This window comes from Tasmannia lanceolata, unplaced genomic scaffold, assembly GCF_043159265.1.
Source record: "Tasmannia lanceolata isolate RefF3 unplaced genomic scaffold, GAP_Taslan_0.1 ptg000020l, whole genome shotgun sequence".
NCBI classification, from domain to species: domain Eukaryota; kingdom Viridiplantae; phylum Streptophyta; class Magnoliopsida; order Canellales; family Winteraceae; genus Tasmannia; species Tasmannia lanceolata.
The window spans coordinates 10,845,578-10,868,049 of NW_027518697.1; the positions used below are offsets into that span (position 1 = coordinate 10,845,578).

Here is a 22,472-nt window from a genome sequence, read left to right on the forward strand (position 1 = left end):
TTTGATATCACCCTCTCCTAGCTTGTCTTTTAGTATTTAAAAGGCTGTCAACAGTTATTACAGTTCCCAAAAACGCTCTCACAAGCCCACTAAACACTAAAAGACAAGCAAGAAGAGCGTGGATATCAAAACATCAAAGTGCTGATATCATTTCCAATAATAATTTGCAAATGTCCTATTAGTTACGGCTCATTCAGAGTGGGCATGCTCTCTTGGGGAGTAGGGGGTTATTTTACGCCGGGTAGGTAGGAGAGTAGGAGAGTAGATGAGAAGGGAAGAGTTGAGAAAAGGGTTATTTTATCCCACCAAACGGGATATTAGTACTTAAAATCAGTGATATTTGTTGCGTCAAAATGGGGTACCAATCTCATGCTGACATGTAGTGCGGGGCCCAGAAAAACTTCCAGTCAGATGCCACCCAATTGCATTGCCAATCTGGGTCCTTGGCAGAAATCCAAGTCCTCAGCTAGCTGGCACCTTAAAATACCGACGTATAGAGATACGGCTCGCAATTCCCGGTATACAGAACACTGTCCAACATCACATCAGCCACCACATCACTGACCCATAATTCTAGGATGACAGTATGAGACCCATACTTACACCCATGCCAGTTTCCATTACCGATCCGCAAGTCCCGAGACCTCCACTTGTAAAAGGAAAACCCCACTCTGGTTTAGAGGTAATAACACAATGCAGATACATGAGGCCGACCATCCTTCTCTTAGATCCCGAGCACTCCTTTTTCTAGTTCATCTCCAATGTGCTGCCTCGTCTGACTTGAGTGTCGAAGGGTTTCCCCGACCTCCGACTCTGGGCATTCCTGACTATGTTCTCTGAGCGCAGGACACCGCCGACCACCCATCCACTGCAACTAGACCGAGGGACCCATCCGAGCACTAGGTCGGATCTGAACATCAACAGATTGGCGCCCGAGAGGTACCGGGGCATATATATAGCAACTTTCCAACAACTCCCATGGCTTTTTCAATCAATATTATGCGAATCTAAAGACCTACTCTAAAAAAATATCATGTAATATTTGTTTACCAAGGGTGAGAGAAGTATCGGGGCAGTTCGGGTTGGGTCAAGTTGCCCGAGATAGCATTCCCTCAACCCTAGCACGACTTGACCCGAGCCTCGGGTTGAGGATGCTCAACCCTAACCCAACTCTAAATCTCTCAACCCTAACCCAACCCGCTTAACCGTTTTTTTTTTCAAATCAGGTTGGGTTGAGTCAGCTAGGTTCAGGTTATGATGGGTGTTAAATACGGAATGACCGTAGGATCTTGCCACGTGTCATTTCCTTATCATCAAAATCTCAGCCATAATCACTCATCATCACGATTATGAGAAAGGTTACACACAAGATTAGCCACCCATGCACGCCGTTAATTTCCTACAATGATCAGAGTGCAGCCCAATTTAAGAAAAGAAGGCATTTTCTCCAAAATGATTAAGATAGTCCATGTGGCATATAATAAAGGGGAATTGCATGCAAAGAAAAAGGATAAATACGTTACAAGGCTTCCCAAGAGGGGGAGGCAAGATCATGAAAAAAGAAAAGGACCCAACCAGACAAAAAGACGCCATTAAAGACAACAAAGAGGCACCAGTAAAGGCAAGCCTTAATTGCCTATTAAGGCTGTCTTTACTAGGGGAGAGTGAGGAAAAAGGTGTTGGACCCCGTTCCCTCCCCCCCTCGAACCCTATGTCTAGTTTGACCACCCAAACAACAGAAAAAGCCCATGTTCGATTCTGGTAACCTATCCATCCATTTCATTAATCATGCCGTTTATTTGTACGATTGAGCCGAAATCTAGCTTGGGTGTCGAAGTGGTCGTCCGGGACCCACCCCGGACCGCCATGACCCCGTTTATCTGTGATTGCAGATACTTGACGGAGGCCCTCTACACACCGTGCGATCATAGACTCAGATTCCGACACCATCAGATTAGCATATGGCAAAATAAAAAAAATGAAAAAAACATAACCCTAAGATATTTAAAGTCATGATAAAATTAGAGGACGGACGTTGGGTTCAGATCAGGTTGCCCAAGGGCACAACTCTAACTCAATCCGAAATTAAATCAGGTTGGCTTTTCCAACCCAACCTGAGGAAATGCTAACCCAACCCTAGCTGATATCGGATTGAACCACAGGTTCAAGTTGTGCCTGACCCAAGTTGCACTGCTAGAGAGGACAGGTGAGAAAGAGATTTGAGAGGGCCCGAGTGAGGATAGCATGTGATGGGCTTGGTAAACAGAGAAAATTAAAATTAAATAGGATTTTTGTTACGTGTTTTCCAACCCCATCCCATGCTCTCCCTTCTTTTATCTAGGTAAATAAATATTCCATGAAACTTTTTGCATGGTTTCCAAACATGTCCTAATGTCTCCATGTGGAGATTAAATTTTTTTTCAATCATCCTTGAAATAACAACCATTTGGGGCCATATCCAACATTATTATTGGCCACGTATAAGCCGTTTAGATGCTTCCCACCGTATCCATAAGACTACATCCATTAGATTAACATATGTTCTTCTTTACCTCTTGCCACTTTTTTCTAAGAGTAAAGTTAGTAATATGATCAATGGTAAAAAAAAATTGGGTCCCATGGGGGATTTATGTGAAACCACAATCATTGATCTTGTAGAACATCATGAAGCGAGCCACATGGCCTTGGTGTCATCTAGACCTGGCAAGAAGTGACCTGGACCCGTGGGTCGACCTGGCCCACCGGTAATTTCTGGGTCCAGGTCCGAGTCCGGGTCCCAAAGGAGTGATCTGTTTTAATTTGACCCGCGAGTCTACCCGACCCATCCAAACTAGTCCAGGCCAGGTGGAGCCGTTGGTGCCCATTAAAAAGAGAATATTTTTTGCGTAGAGGATGTCCGTTAAAAAGCGGAATTCTTTTTGGGGGAGAGGATGTGAAAAATATGTGGAATCTGTGAGGGCATTTTCGTCAGCAAAGAACTGCAACAAAGGTGCTGCTTGGTGTTGCTTTTTCTTCCTGTCATTTCATGCCAATAAAGAAAAGAAATTACCTTTTTCTTGTCATTGCTGCTGATTGCTTATCCCGAGGCAATAATGGTAGCAATTACCCACACAATGTGTGGGTATCTAGAAAAACAGAGTCAAAGCTATTAAAGAGGGAGAAAAAAACAAAAGAGTTTTTTTTTTTTTTAAAAAAAAAAAAACAAAATTCTTAAAAAAAAAAAAAAAAAAAAAAAAGGGTGACATGCGGGTCAACCCGGCCCGTGCGGCTGGGGTCTGGGTCCACCAAGTAGTGACTCGTAAAATTCCGGGTCATTTTTTATCCGGCCCACCCATTTGCCAGGTCTAGTGTGGCCGAATGGGCATCCCACAAAGTAGGTTGTGTTCTTTAACATTTCAAAAATCAAATTCTTCCCTTTTTCCTGCTCCAATTAGGAACGACGATGGCAGATCCAATTCCAAACTTTTGAGAAGTAAAATTTTCCAATTTTTTGGAGCCGCTTTGGAGAATTTGGCTCCGCAGCTTCGAGACACAGAAAGGGCAATAGTTAAAAACATGCACTTAGCTTTTCGTGGCAGAACCCTAACAGACATTGTCAATTAAGCATTTTCTACAGTCTATTTGTTTAAGACCCAACTAGGTAAGACTCAGCAGCAAGTTTTGGTTTGAGCTCTAACCAAAAATCAGATCTATTGATCAATAACAGTCAAAAGGTTTGCCTTCATCGAAATTTACGGCTAGCTCTGTACATATGGTTAGGATGGATATCCAGAAAATGGTTTAGGGACGATTGATCTGTGTTTGGACTGGTCAAAAGAAATTAATTATAATCTTCTTTATTTCTTGCTCATAGTGGAGTTCTCATTGACTCACTTGTCGTCATTAGCATCTTCATCGAGCTATGCATATCTCTTTAAGAGTGAGTTCTACCCGTGCCAACAAGTGGTATCAGAGCCAGGGCATGGTAACTCCGGTATGCCCTCGAGGACATAGAGAATCCCTCGAGGAATATCCAAGTTCTAATGTCGCCCCTGAGGGTTTTTGGGGTTCCATGTAAAAGCAAAGATCCCACATCTGTAAAATGAAAGAGATGTGGATGGGATTATAAGGGCTTAGGCACCCTCCCGTAATGGCTAGCTTTTAAGGGTGAGATCTACCCTGGTCCCTACAAAAAGATTGACTAGCATATCGAGATTGACTACCATATTATTCCTGAAAAACTACAGGACAATGTCATTCGTACTGCTCATGTTTCTACCACAGTCCAACATGTTGATATCTTCACTAAAACATCTGGCGCTTTTCATTTCCGTGCGCCTACTCGCAAGTTGGGTGCCGAAGAAGTACTTTATACTTAGTTGGTATGGGTTTTCGGAAATACCTTCTATGTGTAAACAAAAGAAGGTATTTTTCCTGTTTCAAAGGTTTCATTAGATCAACTTTTGTAAGGGGAGGGAGACATTTATGTTGGACCTGTCCTTTGACGGATCATCTTGGATAGCAGAATCCAACTGGTCACTAGAGGGTTTGGAGACAAAAGTGGCAGAGTGGTCAATCCCTTCAACTGCGATCAGTGAAAGGGGTGTCAACTTTACGGTGTTAGAGAATGTTAAGGAGCTTGACATAATTTTTTGGCCACGTTTGGAAACCCACAGGATTTAGATTTGGATTTCTCACTCTTGCAGTTGAGATTTGGAACTGGATCAGAACCTTAGATTTGCAAATCAACTTCAACAGTGAAAAAAATCCGATTTGCAAATTTTTTCTGTAAGACATTATTTGGAAATCAATATTGGGAAAAAAAAATCCGATTTAAGATATATATGTGGGTCCATTTATCACTCCCCTAGTGATAAATCGAACCCACATATCTTAAATCGACCCCCCTATGTCTGTCTGTCTCTCTCTCTCTCTCTAACCCAGAGAAGGCGGAGTCGATTATCACTGCCCTAAAACTAGGGGAGAGTTGGTTTTTCTCTAACGCTATCCCAACCCAATCGGAGGAAATGCCAAGGCACCCTGAGCTGAATTCAGGTTGAATCGGTCCAAGTTGCCCCCCTAGTGATGGCCCATCATATCAACAGTCTCGATCATCAAGCACATAAGCCACATGTGCATTGGATCAGTCATTCTCATCCTAAAGAAATCATATTCCTCACATCTCAATAGATTATACTGAAGAAAAAAAATTTAAAAAAAAGTACAAACGTAACATGGACATCTAAGCAAGAACTTGAACCAATCGCCTCACGGCCAGAATTAAACATACTTGGTGTGCCACAAAGAGGACCAGCGAATTCAATAGCACTTTCTGATTTTCGGGGAAAAAAGCTATCAAACTTTCAAAAGAATACCTCAGGCCGCCCAGTTGCAGAAAACAATAAATCTGGCCCAAAACTACAGTAGGAAATTCCATCTGTCAGAATATAGCTTCATTTCTAATGAGCAGTAGAAAAGCCAGTTCAAAATCAATGCATAACAAGAGCCTACAACAATCACCATATATGTATCCTATGTAAAGGTCATGTTATGAGATTCTGAGAGTATCATATAGCAAACCTCAAAGAAGATATTGGCAGTTCCCTTCAAAATCATGAAGAGAAAACTAGAGTGAGGCTGCAGAAATATCATTAAGAAGCATACTGGAAAAATTCATACATATTGAAATAACAGAGTAATTTAAAACAAAGACAACTAATTGTTCTTGAAACTCAAAAGGTTCTCTCAAAATTTTCAGAGTTGCAATAATTGCATTTCACATTATTATGATGCAAGGAAAGTAAAAGGACATATTTTCCTTTTTTCTAATACTGTTTGGTTGCCATTTGCCATTCACATGACAGTCCACTCTATAATTTCTAAATGTAAAGGAAAGTAAAGAAATGAGAATTTCTTTCTACCTCTATAATGTACATCCAAACGGATCCTTACATAGAAATAGAAAAAAGTAAAATATGTCATTTTCCAAGTAAAAACAAAGAAGAATTAGTAAAAATTTGTTTACTTTCCCTTTCTCTTAATTTGGGAGGAAATTCAAAAGGCAATTATTTGGCAAATGTACCACCCTCGATATTTGATCCAACAACAGCTTCTCAAAAAGTGAGGTATTGTTGGATCAAATATCAAGGATGGGATGATGAGTACGTGATTGTAAGCCCTTTCATCATATAATTTCTCATGACATGAATGGCCGCCAAACGACACTGAAAACGCGAATATAATGTCTTTTCACTTTCCTTTCCCAAGAAAACACTATTTGACTATTGCAGTGGCAACCAAACGGACCAAAGGATATAGAAAAGGGAATGAAGACAATTCACTCCTCCATTTCTTCTATATATACACGTAGAGTTGAGTGAGTGAGATTAAACATGGCTCCTCCTCTGAGTCCAAGATTAGTGATCCCTATCGACTTGAAGAAATCCCCACGCGAGCAGAAACTTCCCCTCCACAACCGATGGCACCCCAACATACCGCCAGTTGTGGAGGTTAAAACAGGAGAAGTTTTTAGAATTGAGATGGTGGATTGCAGTGGGGGCGGCGTCGGACTAAATGACTCCGCCAAAGACATCAAATTCTTTGATCTTTCCATTGTAACGCCACCCCTTATCTTTCTTACTTCCTTTTCATATATAGCACACATTTAAATTCATCTTTTTTAATACAAATTTATGATGTATGGGACCTCTTTATTTTGAACTTCTTTGATTTGCTTTTGATATGAGCTCAAAAATTTTCCATATGTTTTAATACAAGTTTATGATGTACTTCTATTACATGCTTTCTACGAGTCTCTTTAAACAGTACTTTTGCCTGGAAGACCCTTCTCAAGCACCATATTTGCCCGGGTGACACTCCGGCCGGCCGCCGGATATTGCTTTGCATATCCGGATTTATTAAGTAAATAATGCTTCCAAAAAAGCTGGTTATAATATTTTACAGATAAGGGATTTAGTGGTAAGAAATGCTACAAACAAAGCCGTTTGGACTTTGGAGTAGTGGCCAAAAAAGATTGATAAAAATAGACAAGCATTATTGAAGGCTCCTGACCACTCTTTTGATAAGAAATGGGAGATGATATTTTCACCCCTCTGAAGTACACATTCGCCCCCTTATAACTTGAACAGTGGACAACTTTAACGCTTTTTGACGTCAAATCACGTTAAAAGGAGGCGAATGCGTACTGCAGAGGGGTGAAAATATCATCTCCCTAAGAAATATGGCACCCCCATTTGTCCTCTACTAGTTGTAGTTCTCTCTGTCTTCTTTCTCAGGGAATCTAGCCATTCAGTCTGACTTTGAAATGTAATACATAGTCTCCCTAGCCTTCATTTGGGTTAGTCATGGCTCCTCCCACTCCAAGACTGGTAATACCAGTAGACCTAAAGAAGGAGTCATGGGAACAGAAGCTACCCCTCCGCAACCGCTGGCAAATGGTATCAGAGGTCAGGGCGTGGTAACCGTGGTTTGCCTCCGAGGGTGGGGAAATGTCCCTCGGGGGAGATCTCGGAATCCCCAGTATAGTATCTCGTGGTTCCCATTTTGCTTGGAGGGTGAGATTGTTGGGGTTCCACACAAATGCGAATAGCCCCACATCGGATAAGTGAAAGGGATGGCGATGGGTTACAAGGGCATCGGCACCCTCCCTCTAACAGCTAGCTTTTAGGCATGAGTTCTACCCGGTCAAATTCCCTACACATCTATGTCCCATGAGTACGGTACAAGTGTCAGAGTCCGACACAGGTATTGGGCAGGTACACGTGTCGGAATCCGACACATGTATTGGTTGTCAGATTCGGCTAACTTCCGAAAAAAAGTATTGGTAGATTCACCAATATATTTTAATCAATTCTAATTTTATTTCTTTTACATGATAACATGTAATATATTGGGAATTTTAGTAATTTAAGTAAATACAATATTTTATTTTCATAAAAAAATTACTATTAAAATAGATAAAACTCAAAACATGATAATTGTAAATTTGTTACAATAGTATTTTAAAAAAAAATAGATGAAGGAGATCTAGAAGTGTTGATGAGAATTCTAAAGCATTAGAATCTGAAACGTGTCCAACACGAGTACATTGCCTGTTTGGAAGAATCCATGTAACATAGGGGGCCATGAATAGTATCAGGTTTCTATCTTGTATGGATTTAGGTTCAACTTAGAAAGTCTATAAGTCAACATGAATCATATCAGTCATTACTACAACCTGCAAAAATAGACATAGATAATCTATAGCAGATGATGTCCAAAAGGAACTATGGCAGAATATTAAAGGAAATCAAAACGGACCTCATTGATGTCCACTAGTAGATTGTTGGGACATCTAGAAGTGGCCTTATGAGACTGAACATATTCTGTCTAAACTAAACTAATGAACCTGAAAGGGCTACTAGAGCATACCATTTGGAGAAAGGTGGGTTTTTTCCTCCTAACAAACATCTTCAGACTCTCTTTTTTATACGATAACCATCTGATACTTTGCGAATTAACATTTGAGCTCTTCCACCTAATTAATATATTGGTGGTCATATTGGTGCAAATATTATAAACATGGGCTGGAAATTTTGTAGGGGTCTTGCAAAGTTTACCTGGCAAAGAGAACAGATGAAAAATAGTTTACCTGTCATAACTATACATTGAATTTTCAATTTCAGTAATCATTTAATAGATTAACAGAAGATTGTTTTTCTCATTTTCATGATGCCAAATCTTTGAGGGCTGAAAATTACATTCCACATCTGGTAAATTCTGTAAGCACATTATTATCAAAATGATGGGTTATAAAGTATTGAGTGATAAGGCAGTAATGAGACAAGAAATAAAGTACGGAGCTGCACATATTCTGTAGAATATGGATGCATTTCATTTTCATTCCTGTTTTACCTGGACAACAGTTGAAGTTTTCATTATCATCTCTCAATGGTTGAAAGACTCAATACTAAGACGAGGTTGGTCAAAGAACAAACACTAGTAAATATTAAGAGGGCTTTTGCATGAAATTTGGTGAAAACAACACTTCTATGAATTTCTGATAGTGTATTTGGTGCAAATGTACTCTCTTTTTGTCAGTCTTATACATTACAAGTATCAATTTCCTTTTACATTAGACAGCTTTGTCATGAGAATCAATTATACAAATGTTGCTCAGACCAATCATGCCGCCGTTTTCATTTACAAAAGATTACTTACAGAGTTCACCACCTTGTTTGGCTACTTGAACATCTATGGCTCATCACCATATCTGCCCCCTTTTAACAAGAGTTCACTTACTTTTAGAAGACCCAGCAATTGAATCAGTGTCTCTATTCATGCATCTTTACAGAACCCGTTCATGTTTTCCAGGGTTTGAATTTCATCACTCATGATCTAATGAAATTCATTATGAAGAACGTATAATGCGTACAAGAAATTCTATACTTCGCCTTATACCTAATTACCATAAGCTGAATGTGTCAATTTAATAGAGAATATGCAGTTTAGATGAGAAGCCTTCCCTCTGTTCAAATTACTTTTTTCTGCAATGAAATCGAAGTGACCATAGCTTGTTCAACTATTTTCAGCCGCATTATCTCAGTGGGCCTTGTAGAGTTGTAGATATAGATGGGGTTCCAGCCAAGCCTGGAGATCTTCTTGCAGTTGAAATCTGCAACTTGGGCCCACTTCCTGGAGATGAATGGGGTTATACAGGAACATTTGACAGAGAATATGGTGGCGGATTTCTGACTGACCACTTCCCCTGTGCAACCAAGGCTATTTGGTATTTTGAAGGAATATATGCTTACTCCCCTCATATACCAGGTCAGTTTATCATATTTATTCTGTTTCTAGATAACTATAGTGGAAAAGCTTCCGACTTTAACAGGTCAACTCCCAACTGATTCCACAATTTAACCAAACAGATAGAACAGATGTCATCTACATACAGTATGGTTCATATCATGTACTAATCATATTTGCTCAGCAGGTGTCCGATTTCCAGGTTTAACTCACCCCGGAGTAATAGGAACTGCGCCATCAATGGAACTTTTAAATATATGGTATGAAAGAGAAAAGGAACTAGTAGAAAATGGCCTCGGATCTTTAAAGTTATGTGAAGTTCTGCACTCACGGCCACTGGCAAACTTACCGACAACCAAAGGTTGCTTTCTTGGAATGGTATGACACTGAATACCAGGCATGTTCTTGCTGTCATACCAACATAATTACCAATTCTTCATGCATAGATTTATTATATCAAATGCGAATGCTTTCTCTTTCATTTGCAAGGAAATTTTTACATTTTTACTAATGTAGCATGTTCTTATGCCGTACCATTAAAAAAAAGCGCATGTTCTTAGCATTTCCAGTCTAGCTCAGACAATATTTCCATTTTCAAATCTATCTGCTTCATAACACTTTACTTAACCAAGATATATCGACATTCTACAGATAAAATTGCAGCAACACTTACGGCACAGTGGTTAAAGAAGTACTTTACCAGCTAATGGCATGATTCTTATCCAAGGTCCCCTTGGACCCAGCATCATGTCACATGTGAAAAGCTCCGCATTGGAAGCAACTGAATGACAAGATTTTTTTTTTTTTTTTTAATGGTAACTGCATGACAAGATTAAAATTTGGGGCTCATAAAAATTGTCTTTAGAAAACTGATAGCCACAGTTGGGGCATTAATTTCATTGCGCAAGTTATGGCCAAAGTTTCATTGCTATTAAAGAAAAAAAGCAATGACCAAACTTTTGTCTTCAATACAAATATTTATAAAACACTCAGACATTTGCGCAGACTGGAATCTGAGGTTATGAGTTGCCTAAATGTTAATGAATGTATGGGTATGCATATTAGGACAAGATATTTCAGTGGGATGCTAACATAGAGGAAAAAATATGGAACTAGTAACATGCTGGTACAAAAGTTGGTTTATAATTTGTACAAAGTTCAATACTGCTTCACTATGATACCCATATAGGGATATGGATACATACATTTTTTTTTAATGGTAAGGGATTGTTTCTATTAATAAGCAACGGGAGGACCCGCGACCGAGGTGGTCTGTACATGATAGAGACAATACAGAGTAATATGGAAAGCACATGCACAACTCAAGGAGGAAGTTAATAAAAAGGTTACTAGCCTATCCTTGTGAACCCCTTCCCTAGCCATTATATCAGCTTCCCTATCTCCGCTCTTTTGATGTGATGAAATGAGATAACTGAGTCCTTCACTCTGTCTCATCGAACCAACAAGTAAATCTCCAAGGAACGGAGTGGCTCTCCCTAAGCCACCTGATGATGTTAAGAGAGTCGTCCTCCACTATTCCTGATCCGTGATGCCAATAGGACTCGAGATAGCCCACGACGTGGTCCCATTTTCATCTCTTGAGACCCCAGCAACAACTTGGGCCAAAAAAATAATAATAATAAAATCCAGCTGGCCCAGGGTTCCCCATGCTGGATATCTAGAACATTGGACACGGTTTGTAATTGCCAAGGACATAGAATATCACTGTCAGGTTAGTCATGTAAAACATACCAATGTTTCTATGCATATTTTTTCCATTTTGTGTAACAATTTTTAACTTTCTTCTCCTAAAAATAAAATGAAAACTGTAACACTCCACTGCTATAGTTATAAATATATAATACTGTTCACATCACATCCACTTGTAAATGTACTAGTTGGATCCTTCCTCTATATTTAATACAAATTATACAACATGCATCTAGCATCATTTTCTCTTTGCGCTACATGAACGAACCCAGAATTATTGACCAATCCTTAATCCTAATCTGTAGATTCCAGAGGGAACATCTGAATGGGAAAAGATCGCAAATGAAGCTGCAAGGACGATCCCAGGTAGAGAAAATGGAGGGAACTGTGACATCAAGAATCTCAGTAGAGGTTCAAAAATATACCTTCCGGTATTTGTAGACGGAGCAAATTTTAGTACGGGCGACATGCACTTCTCTCAGGGTGACGGTGAAGTCTCCTTTTGTGGTGCTATTGAGATGAGTGGATTCTTAGAGCTCAAGTACGTATCCTACATATATCTTGATAATGTTCTTAATTTGTCCTAATGGAGTGAAGTGTGGCAGTCAATTTGTCTAATAAAGAACTCTTTAATGTTTCTGACATATTTCTGCAAAAGCCCTAAATGAAGAAGGAAGCATCTAAGTTCATCTCTATACATAGCCCATACCCCATTCCATTAGTCGTTTTATCTTAGTTATTCTCATGGTTTACGGTTAGCAAAAGAAATTTGATAAGTTTAGCACATTCATCAACCATTGTCCATTCTAATCAAAGGTAAACCCAAATTTTATGCATACATGTATTTATGTTTAACTCAAAGCACACCCATCACATGTAAATAGAACCCAATTACTGCCAATCATCACCAGAAAGACATAACCAGAACACGAATTCGTGTCTGTAAAAAGACTACATATTTTCTGGAGAATGTAATGCTCATACTCATAAAGGCCTCATCATAACTTGCAAGAAAGTAACATTCCTTCAACCTTACTAGAAAGTACTGGCAAATTCCTTGTGCTACCCTCTATTTGCAACTTAACCGAGTCAACTCAATAATCACCCAAATCTGTTCAAGTGGGTTTTTGCTAAAATTTCAAATTATTTATATGGACAAAGATTAAAAACTAATCCTCCAGTTAAAAAAATCTCTTTCTTTTTTCAGGTGTGAAATCATACGTGGAGGAATGAAGGAATACCTGAGCCCAATGGGTCCAACACCTCTGCACGTGAGTCCGATCTTCGAGATAGGCCCGGTCGAGCCTAGATTTTCCGAATGGTTGGTTTTCGAAGGCATCAGTGTTGACGAGAGCGGTAAGCAGCACTATCTGGACGCGAGTGTCGCCTACAAACGCGCAGTCCTCAACGCCATTGATTACCTCTCCAAATTCGGATACTCCAAAGAGCAGGTCTTCCATTTCTTCCTTAATCAATCTCAAAAACAAGAAAACTCTAGAAATGATTATGGTTTGTTTACATTTTTGGTCTTTATATTGAAGATGATATATGATGGTTGTGGTAACAGATGTATCTTCTGTTATCTTGCTGCCCTTGCGATGGAAGGATTTCTGGCATTGTTGATTCCCCGAATGCTTGTGCAACTCTTGCTATTCCAACTGCCATCTTCGACCAGGTAGCTACATACATTATGGGTTGATATCCTCTTTTTTTCAAAATAACACCTCTCTCTTTATTTTATGGGGTTTTTGCAAAAGAAGTCCTCTATTTTGCTCTATTTGCAAAAAGAGTGTTCTAGTTTGAAAATTTGCAAATAGAGTGATCACGAGTCAATTTTGCAAACCAAGGTCATGCAATCAATTTTTGACCAATAATGGTAGGATTTTTTATTTTATTTTTTGACAATTTGAAAATTACTACCCCATGATAATGAATGATAAGTTTTGAATCATTCTTATGCCTGGTTGTAAAAATATGGCCCCACCCCATCAAAATATTGTAAACTTTTGGGCTCCACCATATACATGGGCTTGGGCGGAGATCATGGGACTTAACCCATCAAAACATGAGGAAAAATGGTGGGCCCCACCCTACCAAAACATATCAGCGAGCATCGCGGGTCTTTTGGTAGTATATTTTCTTATATATGAAAAGAATATATTGCACGAGATCGATCAAATTTATTTTATGGGATATTTTCTCATCATAAAGATGCAAAATAAATTTATTTTAACAACATTTTTTCATGTTTTATTTATGTAATGAATATTTGTGTACATGCAGGATATTCGTCCTAAACCTAGGAAATTGCCGGTGGGGCCGCGCCTGGTGAGGAAACCGGACGTGCTAAAATGCACCTACGATGGGAATTTACCCATCACAAAAAACCCTGGGGGTTCAATGTAAATTGTATTAGGTTAATTGCACCATAAGTACTTTCATCCATTGACAGAACATAGTTTTTATTCGAGTGTAGCAATTGCCCAATAAGGATATAGTGCACCGTAATATGATGCATTGCTCTTCGTATTGTATGCTTCAGCCCTATTGTGTGATTGGCCCTTCTTCGTTTAGCTCCACCTTGGATTGCCCGTGCTCTAGAAATTGATCTAATCCTGCAGTCTTGACCTTCCACTGAGAATGGGCATTGTACAAATTGGGGAAAAGCTTTTATATATATATATATATATATATATATATATATATATATATATATATATATATATATATATAGAGAGAGAGAGAGAGAGAGAGAGAGAGAGAGAGAGAGAGAGAGATAAGTGTTCCTACACGGCCGTGTAGATAAGCTTATCTACTCCTCCCTTTTAAAAGTACAGTGGGCCCACACATTGTGGATGATCCAAAGCATTCATTTGATAGGTCTTATCATAGATAGGGTGTGCCCAAAAAATCAGCACCAAAGGGTCATCCTAGCCCTTCGTTTTGTTGGGCCTTGTAGAAACAGAATGGACGCATCTTACGCATCTTACACAGTGCGTCCATTCTGTTTCTACAAGGCCCAACAAAACGAAGGGCTAGGATGACCCTTTGGTGCTGATTTTTTGGGCACACCCTATCTATGATAAGACCTATCAAATGAATGCTTTGGATCATCCACAATGAGTGGGCCCACTGTACTTTTTAAGGGAGGAGTAGATAAGCTTATCTACACGGCCGTGTAGGAACACTTATCTCATATATATATATATATATATATATATATATATATATATATATATATATATATATATATATATATATATATATGAACGAAATTTTCGAGCCCCACCTAGAGAAGCCATAGCCTTTCTAAAGGTCCGTTCACTTGATTTCCCGAATTGAGAAAAGAAAAGAAAGCACCGGAATTATATACGTGTAAAATCCAAAAATTGATGTGGAAAATGTTGTTTTCTTGCCAGTACGAGATTCCAAATCCGACCCATTTCACGTGACTTGCTTTCTTCCCTCACGAGTGAGAAAAAAGCACACGCAAGAAGTTTTTTTTCCTCCCTCGATACTCTCCTTCGAAACCCTTCCCTTTCTCGTCTTCTCCGGTGGTAACTGAAGATTCCGGGGAAGGAAAAGCCGCGGCAAGGTCCGCATCTCTCTCTCTCTCTCTCTCTCTCTCTCTCTCTCTCTCTCTCTCTCTCATTTTTTTTCTTTTTCTTGGGGTTTCAGACTCTCTCTCTCTCCCACTTTTTTCTTTTTCTTGGGGTTTCAGATCTAGTTTTTGTGGGTTTTCCAAGCCTCAACAAGTTTTGTTGGGACCAATTCCTCTTTCAGTTAGGTTTTATTGTGGTGTTTGTTACTATGTTTTTCATTTTGTAGGCCTCTAACTATGTCTTATTATGGTACTTTGGTTCCATGTGACTTTTCTATTTAGCTTTCCCGGCACAGTTTACATGGCAAGTGAACAGGCGCAGGAAACCTTTTCCATGGGTTTCTTGCACAACTGAACAGCCGCAGGATTCCTTTTCCAGCACAGTTTATTTTCCTTTTGCAGCACAGTTTCTTTTCCAATAATAATTTGCAAATGTCCTATTAGTTTTGGCACAATAAGAGTGGGCATGTTCTCTTGGGGTGTAGGGGGTTATTTTACGCCCGTAAGGAGGAGAGTAGATGAGAAGGGAAGAGTTGAGAAAAGGGTTATTTTATCCCACCAAACGGGATATTAGTACTTAAAATCAGTGATATTTGTTGGGTCAAAACCGGGCACCAATCGCATGCTAACATGTAGTGTGGGGCCAGAAAAACTTCCAATCAGAAGCCGCCCAATTGCATTGCCAATCTGGGTCCTTAGCGGAAATCCAAGTCCTCAGCTAGCTAGCGCCTTAAAATCCCGATGTATAGAGATACGGCTCACAATTCTAGGTATCCCGGACATTGTACAACATCACATCAGCCACCACATCACTGACCCATAATTCTAGGATGACAGTATGAGACCCATACTTACACCCGTACCACCGGCGTCCCATTACCAACCCGCAAGTCGGGAGACCTCCACTTGTAAAAGGGAAACCCCGCTCTTGTTTAGAGGTAATGACACAATGCAGGTACGTGAGGCTGCCACCCTTCTCTTAGATTCCGAGCACTCCCTTTCCAGTTCATCTCCAATTTGCTGCCTCGTCTGACTTGAGTGTCGAAGGGTTTCCCCCGACCTCCGACTCTGGGCATTCCTGACTATGTTCTCTGAGCGTAGGACACCCCGACGAGCCGACCACCCATCTACTGCAACTAGACCGAGGGACCCATCCAAGCACTAGGTTGGATCTGAGCAGCAACAAATTGGTGCCCGAGAAGTATCGGGGCATGTATAACAACTTTCCAACAACTCCCATGGCTTTTTCAATCAATATTATGCGAATCTAAAGACCTACTCTAAAAAATATCATGTAATATTTGTTTACCAAGGGTGAGAGAAGTATCGGGGCAATTCGGGTTGGGTCAAGTTGCCCGAGATAGCATTCCCTCAACCCTAGCACGACTTAACCCGAGCCTCGGGTCGAGGATGCTCAACCCTAACCCAACTCTAAATCTCTCAACCATAACCCAACTCGCTTAACCTTTTTTTCCAAATCAGGTCGGGTTGAGTTGGCTAGGTTCAGGTTATGATGGGTGTTAAATACGGCATAACCGTAGGATCCCGCCACTTGTCATTTCCTATCACCAAAATCTCAGCCATAATCACTCATCATCACGATTATGAGAAAGGTTACACGCAAGATTACCAAGCCATGCACGCCGCTAATTTCCTACAACGATAAGAGTGCAGCCCAATCTAAGAAAAGAAGGCATTTTCTCCAAAATGATTAAAAGAGTACACGTGGCGTATAATAAAGGGGAATTGCGTGCAAAGGAAAAGGATAAATACGTTACAAGGCTTCCCAAGAGGGGGAGGCAAGATCAGGAAAAAAGAAAAGGACCCAACCAGACAAAAAGACGCAATTAAAGACAACAAAGAGGCACCATTAAAGGCAAGCCTTAATTGCCTATTAAAGCCGTCTTTACCAGGAGAGAGTGAGGAAAAAGGTGTAGGACGCCCGCTCCCTCCTCCCTTCGAGCCCTATGTCTGGTTTGAGCACCCAAACAACAGAAAAAGCCCATGTTCGATTATGGGAACCTATCCATCCATTTCATTAATCATGCCGTTTATTTATACGATTGAGCCGAAATCTAGCTTGGGTGTCGAAGTGGTCGTCCGGGACCCACCCCGGACCACCCTAACCCCGTTTATCTGTGATTGCAGATACTTGACGGAGGCCCTCTACACATCGTGCGATCACAGACCCAGATTCCGGCACCATCAAATTAGCATAGGGCAAAATAATAAAAAAAATGAAAAAAACATAACCCTAAGATTTTTAAAGTTGTGATAAAATTAGAGCACGGACGTTGGGTTCAGATCGGGTTGCCCAAGGGCACAACTCTAACTCAGTTCGAAATTAAATCAGGTTGGCATTTCCAACCCAACCTGAGGAAATGCTAACCCAACCCTAGCTGATATCGGATTGAACCACGGGTTCAGGTTGTGCCTGACCCAAGTTGCACTGCTAGAGAGGACAGGTGAAAAAATAGATTTGAGAGGGCCCGAGTGAGGATAGCATGTGATGGGCTTGGTAAACAGAGAAAATTAAAATTCCTATTTAAAATAGGATTTTTGTTCCGTGTTTTCCAACCTCATCCCATGCTCTCCCCTTTTTTATCTAGGTAAATAAATATTCCATGAATCTTTTTGCATGGTTTCCAAACATGTCCTAATGTCTCCATGTGGAGATTAGAATTTTTTCAATCATCCTTCAAATAACAACCATTTGGGGCCATATCCAACATTATTATCAGCCATGTATAAGCCGTTCAGATGCTTCCCACCGTATCCATAAGACTACATCCATTAGATTAACAGATTTTCTTCTTTGCCTCTTGCCACTTTTTTTTTAAGAGAAAAATTAGTAATAGGATCAATGGTAAAAACAATTTGGGTCCCACAGGGGACTTATGTGAAACCACAATCGTTGATCTTGTAGAACATCATGAAGCGAGCCACATGGCCTTGGTGTCATCTAGACCTGGCAAGAAGTGACCTGGACCCGCAGGTCGACCCGTTCCACCGGTAATTTCCGGGTCCGGGTCCCAAAGGAGTGATCTGTTTTAATTTGACCCGCGGGTCTACCCGACCCGTCCAAACTGGTCCAAGCCGGGTGGACCCCCTGGTGCCCTCGGATGCCCGTTAAAAAGGGAATGCTTCGTTAAAAAGGGAATGCTTCTTGCGCAGAGGATGTCTGTTAAAAAGCGGAATACTTTTTGGGGGAGAGGATGTGAAAAATATGTGAAATCTGTGAGGGCATTTTCGTCAGCAAAGAACTGCAACCAAGGTGCTACTTGGTGCTGGTTTTTCTTCCTGTCATTTCATGCCAATAAAGAAAAGAAATTACCTTTTTCCTGTCATTGCTGCTGATTGCTTATCCCGAGGCAATAATGGTAGCAATTACCCATGTGTGGGTATCTAGAAAAACAGAGTCAAAGCTATTAAAGAGGGAGAAAAAAACGAAAGAGTTTTTTTCTTTTTTTTTAAAAACAAAATTCTTTAAAAAAAAAAAAACGGGTGACCTGCAAGTCAATGTAAATTGTATTAGGTTAATTGCACCATTCGTACATAAGTACTTTCATCCATTGACAGAACATAGTATTTATTTGAGTGTAGCAATTGCCCAATAAGGGTATAGTGCACCGTAATATGATGCATTGCTCTTCGTATTGTATGCTTCAGCCCTATTGTGTGATTGGCCCTTCTTCGTTTAGCTCCACCTTGGATTGCCCGTGCTCTAGAAATTGATCTAATCCTGCAGTCTTGACCTTCCACTGAGAATGGGCATTGTACAAATTGGGGAAAAGCTTATATATATATATGAACGAAATTTTCGAGCCCCAAGAGAAGCCATAGCCTTTCTAAGGGTCCGTTCACTTGATTTCCCGAATTGAGAAAAGAAAAGAAAGCACCGGAATTATATACGTGTAAAATCCAAAAATTGACGTGGAAAATGTTGTTTTCTTGCCGGTACGAGATTCCAAATCCGACCCATTTCACGTGACTTGCTTTCTTCCCTCACGCGTGGGAAAAAAGCACACGCAAGAAGTTTTTTTTCCTCCCTCGATACTCTCCTTCGAAACCCTTCCCTTTCTCGTCTTCTCCGGTGGTAACTGAAGATTCCGGGGAAGGAAAAGCCGCGGCAAGGTCCGCATCTCTCTCTCTCTCTCTCTCTCTCTCTCTCATTTTTTTCTTTTTCTTGGGGTTTCAGATCTAGTTTTTGTGGGTTTTCCAAGCCTCAACAAGTTTTGTTGGGACCAGTTCCTCTTCCAGTTAGGTTTTATTGTCGTGTTTGTTACTATGTTATTCATTTTGTAGGCCTCTAACTATGTCTTATTATGGTACTTTGGTTCCATGTGGCTTTTCTATTTAGCTTTCCCGGCACAGTTTACATGGCAAGTGAACAGGCGCAGGAAACCTTTTCCATGAGTTTCTTGCACAACTGAACAGCCGCAGGATTCCTTTTCCAGCACAGTTTATTTTCCTTTTGCAGCACAGTTTCTTTTCCAATAATAATTTGCAAATGTCCTATTAGTTTCGGCACAATAAGAGTGGGCATGTTCTCTTGGGGTGTAGGGGGTTATTTTACGCCCGTAAGGAGGAGAGTAGATGAGAAGGGAAGAGTTGAGAAAAGGGTTATTTTATCCCACTAAACGGGATATTAGTACTTAAAATCAGTGATATTTGTTGGGTCAAAACCGGGCACCAATCGCATGCTAACAAGTAGTGCGGGGCCAGAAAAACTTCCAATCAGAAGCCGCCCAATTGCATTGCCAATCTAGGTCCTTAGCGGAAGTCCAAGTCCTCAGCTAGCTGGCGCCTTAAAATCCCGATGTATAGAGATACGGCTCACAATTCTAGGTATCCCGGACATTGTACAACATCACATCAGCCACCACATCACTGACCCATAATTCTAGGATGACAGTATGAGACCCATACTTACACCCGTACCGGCGTCCCATTACCAACCCGCAAGTCGGGAGACCTCCACTTGTAAAAGGGAAACCCCGCTCTTGTTTAGAGGTAATGACACAATGCAGGTACGTGAGGCTGCCACCCTTCTCTTAGATTCCGAGCACTCCCTTTCCAGTTCATCTCCAATTTGCTGCCTCGTCTGACTTGAGTGTCGAAGGGTTTCCCCCGACCTCCGACTCTGGGCATTCCTGACTATGTTCTCTGAGCGCAGGACACCCCGACGAGCCGACCACCCATCTACTGCAACTAGACCGAGGGACGCATCCAAGCACTAGGTTGGATCTGAGCAGCAACAAATTGGTGCCCGAGAAGTATCGGGGCATGTATAGCAACTTTCCAACAACTCCCATGGCTTTTTCAATCAATATTATGCGAATCTAAAGACCTACTCTAAAAAAATATCATGTAATATTTGTTTACCAAGGGTGAGAGAAGTATCGGGGCAATTCGGGTTGGGTCAAGTTGCCCGAGATAGCATTCCCTCAACCCTAGCACGACTTAACCCGAGCCTCGGGTCGAGGATGCTCAAATCTAACCCAACTCTAAATCTCTCAACCATAACCCAACTCGCTTAACCTTTTTTTCCAAATCAGGTCGGGTTGAGTTGGCTAGGTTCAGGTTATGATGGGTGTTAAATACGGCATAACCGTAGGATCCCGCCACTTGTCATTTCCTATCACCAAAATCTCAGCCATAATCACTCATCATCACGATTATGAGAAAGGTTACACGCAAGATTACCAAGCCATGCACGCCGCTAATTTCCTACAACGATAAGAGTGCAGCCCAATCTAAGAAAAGAAGGCATTTTCTCCAAAATGATTAAAAGAGTACACGTGGCGTATAATAAAGGGGAATTGCGTGCAAAGGAAAAGGATAAATACGTTACAAGGCTTCCCAAGAGGGGGAGGCAAGATCAGGAAAAAAGAAAAGGACCCAACCAGACAAAAAGACGCAATTAAAGACAACAAAGAGGCACCATTAAAGGCAAGCCTTAATTGCCTATTAAAGCCGTCTTTACCAGGGGAGAGTGAGGAAAAAGGTGTAGGACGCCCGCTCCCTCCTCCCCTCGAGCCCTATGTCTGGTTTGAGCACCCAAACAACAGAAAAAGCCCATGTTCGATTATGGGAACATATCCATCCATTTCATTAATCATGCCGTTTATTTATACGATTGAGCCGAAATCTAGCTTGGGTGTCGAAGTGGTCGTCCGGGACCCACCCCGGACCACCCTAACCCCGTTTATATGTGATTGCAGATACTTGACGGAGGCCCTCTACACATCGTGCGATCACAGACCCAGATTCCGGCACCATCAGATTAGCATAGGGCAAAATAAAATAAAAAATGAAAAAAACATAACCCTAAGATTTTTAAAGTTGTGATAAAATTAGAGCACGGACGTTGGGTTCACATCGGGTTGCCCAAGGGCACAACTCTAACTCAGTTTGAAATTAAATCAGGTTGGCATTTCCAACCCAACCTGAAGAAATGCTAACCCAACCCTAGCTGATATCGGATTGAACCACGGGTTCAGGTTGTGCCTGACCCAAGTTGCACTGCTAGAGAGGACAGGTGAAAAAATAGATTTGAGAGGGCCCGAGTGAGGATAGCATGTGATGGGCTTGGTAAACAGAGAAAATTAAAATTCCTATTTAAAATAGGATTTTTGTTCCGTGTTTTCCAACCTCATCCCATGCTCTCCCCTCTTTTATCTAGGTAAATAAATATTCCATGAATCTTTTTGCATGGTTTCCAAACATGTCCTAATGTCTCCATGTGGCAAGAAGTGACCTGGACCCGCAGGTCGACCCGTTCCACCGGTAATTTCCGGGTCCGGGTCCCAAAGGAGTGATCTGTTTTAATTTGACCCGCAGGTCTACCCGACCCGTCCAAACTGGTCCAAGCCGGGTGGACCCCCTGGTGCCCTCGGATGCCCGTTAAAAAGGGAATACTTCTTGCGCAGAAGATGTCCGTTAAAAAGCAGAATACTTTTTGGGGGAGAGGATGTGAAAAATATGTGAAATCTGTGAGGGCATTTTCGTCAGCAAAGAACTGCAACCAAGGTGCTGCTTGGTGCTGCTTTTTCTTCCTGTCATTTCATGCCAATAAAGAAAAGAAATTACCTTTTTCCTGTCATTGCTGCTGATTGCTTATCCCGAGGCAATAATGGTAGCAATTACCCATGTGTGGGTATCTAGAAAAACAGAGTCAAAGCTATTAAAGAGGGAGAAAAAAACCAAAGAGTTTTTTTTTTTTTTTAAACAAAATTCTTTAAAAAAAAAAAAAAAACGGGTAACCTGCAGGTCAACCCTGCCTAGTGGCCCGTAAAATTCCGGGTCATTTTCTACCCGGCCCCGTACAGGTCGGGTGAAACTCGGCCCGGCCCACCCATTTGCCAGGTCTAGT

The 22,472-nt window shown here is 41.0% G+C and overlaps 1 protein-coding gene across 1 annotated transcript; it reads left to right on the forward strand.

Annotated features, from left to right (window-relative positions):
• Positions 1-6,134: 6,134 nt before the first annotated feature.
• Positions 6,135-14,037, forward strand: LOC143854149 (uncharacterized). Its single transcript, XM_077363968.1, has 8 exons — positions 6,135-6,243; positions 6,288-6,593; positions 9,570-9,807; positions 9,974-10,164; positions 11,802-12,037; positions 12,704-12,947; positions 13,064-13,171; positions 13,780-14,037. Exons 2-8 carry the CDS (start codon positions 6,372-6,374, stop codon positions 13,900-13,902), a joined length of 1,362 nt encoding a protein of 453 aa, XP_077220083.1. The 5' UTR covers positions 6,135-6,243; positions 6,288-6,371; the 3' UTR covers positions 13,903-14,037.
• Positions 14,038-22,472: the final 8,435 nt, after the last annotated feature.

Bases quoted from the DNA above. Each gene is read 5' to 3' on its own strand.
- LOC143854149 (XM_077363968.1), top strand. From the start codon at position 6,372: ATGGCTCCTCCTCTGAGTCCAAGATTAGTGATCCCTATCGACTTGAAG. The intron at 10,165-11,801 runs GTATGACACTGA...CCTAATCTGTAG, and splicing joins AAGGTTGCTTTCTTGGAATG to ATTCCAGAGGGAACATCTGA. The intron at 13,172-13,779 runs GTAGCTACATAC...GTGTACATGCAG, and splicing joins CAACTGCCATCTTCGACCAG to GATATTCGTCCTAAACCTAG.